At 64.3% G+C, this 1950-nt stretch overlaps 1 protein-coding gene across 1 annotated transcript in view; it reads left to right on the top strand.

Moving 5' to 3' along the window:
• Positions 1-1781, top strand: part of LMNB2 (lamin B2) — a gene marked incomplete at its 5' end in the record, with an annotated part of 15443 nt that extends 13662 nt beyond the window's left edge. Inside the window, 5 exons of the mRNA XM_077760621.1 lie at positions 3-63; positions 147-248; positions 606-725; positions 958-1071; positions 1683-1781. Of these exons, the coding sequence (XP_077616747.1) occupies positions 3-63; positions 147-248; positions 606-725; positions 958-1071; positions 1683-1724 (439 nt within the window). The remainder of the gene's footprint in view (positions 1-2; positions 64-146; positions 249-605; positions 726-957; positions 1072-1682) is intronic.
• Between the last annotated feature and the right edge of the window lie 169 nt (positions 1782-1950).

Genomic DNA, 1950 nt, shown 5'->3' with positions numbered 1-1950 from the left:
GTCGTCATCGAGGAGGTCGACCTGGAGGGCAGGTTTGTGCAGCTGAAGAACAGCTCGGACAAGGTGAGCGGCCTGCGTCCCCGGGTCGGGGCCCCACGGGGTCCTCCCCGAGCTGTGTGTCAGGCTGCGCGTTTCCCCTTCGCCAGGATCAGTCTCTGGGCAACTGGAGGATCAAGAGGCAGGTGGTGGAGGGGGAGGAGATCGCCTACAAGNGGGGGCGGCGGGTGAGGGGCTGGGCTCTGAGAACAGCTGCTTCTTGTCACGGGTCACCCGTGTGCCACTATTGTGCCGCTGGACCCTCCCCGGAGCCCTTAGTAGCACCTTGGTCCCATTCGGAGAAGGATCCAGGCTGGGCTGGCGGGCTTTGGTGGAAGATGTTAACAGCCACAGGCGTGGACCCCTGGAGCTGGTGGGCTTCTGACCCCAGCACAGCCATCGTTTGCTGAGATGAGAGCCATGGGCCACCCTGAACCTCAGTGTCGTCTTCTGTACCCTGGCAATAGACGTGCCTTGGCAGACCCAGGGGCAGTGAGAGGGAACCGGCTGGTGGCACGAGAACTGGGGCCAGAGCTAGCGTTGATGGGGAGGCCCCGCCGTGTCCCCAGGTATGGGCGGCTGGTGCAGGAGTGGCCCACAGCCCCCCCTCGACACTCGTGTGGAAGAGCCAGAACAGCTGGAGCACGGGCGAGAGCTTCCGGACTGTCCTGGTCAACGCTGATGGGGAGGTGGGTGCCCGAGGGCTGCCCGGGGATCCCTTCTGTCCTGGTCTCCGGGTCCCTCCGGGAGGCTCCCTGACCAGCCCTTACGCACCCCTGGCCGCTGCAGGAGCCCTGGGGTGGGGCTTTGGCCCACGGGGCCAGTGAGGCGACCCTGGCTTTGGGGTGCTGTTCTGCGGCGCGCGGAGGCCTGACCACCACCCCGCGGGGTCAAGCGTCCACCGTGGCTCTTCTCATGCAGGAGGTGGCCATGAGAACCGTGAAGCAGTCGTCGGTGGTGCGGGAGACGGAGAACGGGGAGGAGGGAGAAGAGGAGGGAGCCGAGTTCGGCGAGGAGGACCTTTTCCATCAACAGGTAGGGGCCCCAGGTGGCGTGTGTGGCCGCACACTGAACGCGCCCAGCCACCCTCCTCCGGCGGGGTCCCCAGGTCCCCAAGGTTCTTGGCACCGTCCAGGCCTCAGCCCCCGAGGGCCCCACAGCTTGTAGCCAGAGATGCGGGGGGTCCCTGCCTCCTGGCTCTTGCCCATTGTGGGGTCTCAGGGTTCTGGCCGGGGGCCCCCAGGACTGGGCTGTTGAACCCTGAGCACTGCTAGGCGGCACCGGTGTAGCCCGGAGGTCCTCAGTGAAGGGACTCTGGTGCCCCTGCTCCTCCACCGGGGCCTCCATAATGGTTGGAGGGGTGGGAGGGGAGAGCTGTGGTGGGCGGGGCCTTTCCGCCGCAGCTCTAAGTCCTGAGACTTGGGTCTGACATTTAAGTTGTGATGTGTTGTGCAGCTCAGAAGGGAGATGTGGAAGGTCCTGGAATGGACAGTTGAGGCTGGAGCTGCTGGCCCTGCCTTCTCGCTGGGAGCTAGTGCCCTGCGCAGGCCCTGTCCGGCCCGTCTGGCAGGGGTGGGGGCCGCCAGCTACCAGCCTAGGCAAGCGGGCTGGCGCCGGCCTCTAAGGCTGCTGGCCTCTCCTTCCAGGGGGACCCGAGGACCACCTCGCGAGGCTGCCGCGTCATGTGAACCGAACTCACCTCGGCCCGTCTTTACCCAGAGCCACTGAAAACTATTTTTATATCATTGGCCGTCTTTAGTCCTTGATACATTTCTAGAGAATTTTTAAGCAAACTGCCAGAACATGCGGGCGGGGCTCTGCCATCTGTGCTGTCGGTGGCTTCCTCGGGCCCTCCCTTCATCGCCACTGTCTGGACATGGTTGGGTTTGTTTTTTTTTTTTTTTTTTGGTGCCG

Source organism: Crocuta crocuta, unplaced genomic scaffold (genome assembly GCF_008692635.1).
Source record: "Crocuta crocuta isolate KB4526 unplaced genomic scaffold, BGI_CrCroc_1.0 scaffold443, whole genome shotgun sequence".
NCBI lineage: Eukaryota > Metazoa > Chordata > Mammalia > Carnivora > Hyaenidae > Crocuta > Crocuta crocuta.
Note: the sequence above shows the minus strand (reverse complement) of the source record. Positions and strands in the feature narration are given on the sequence as shown.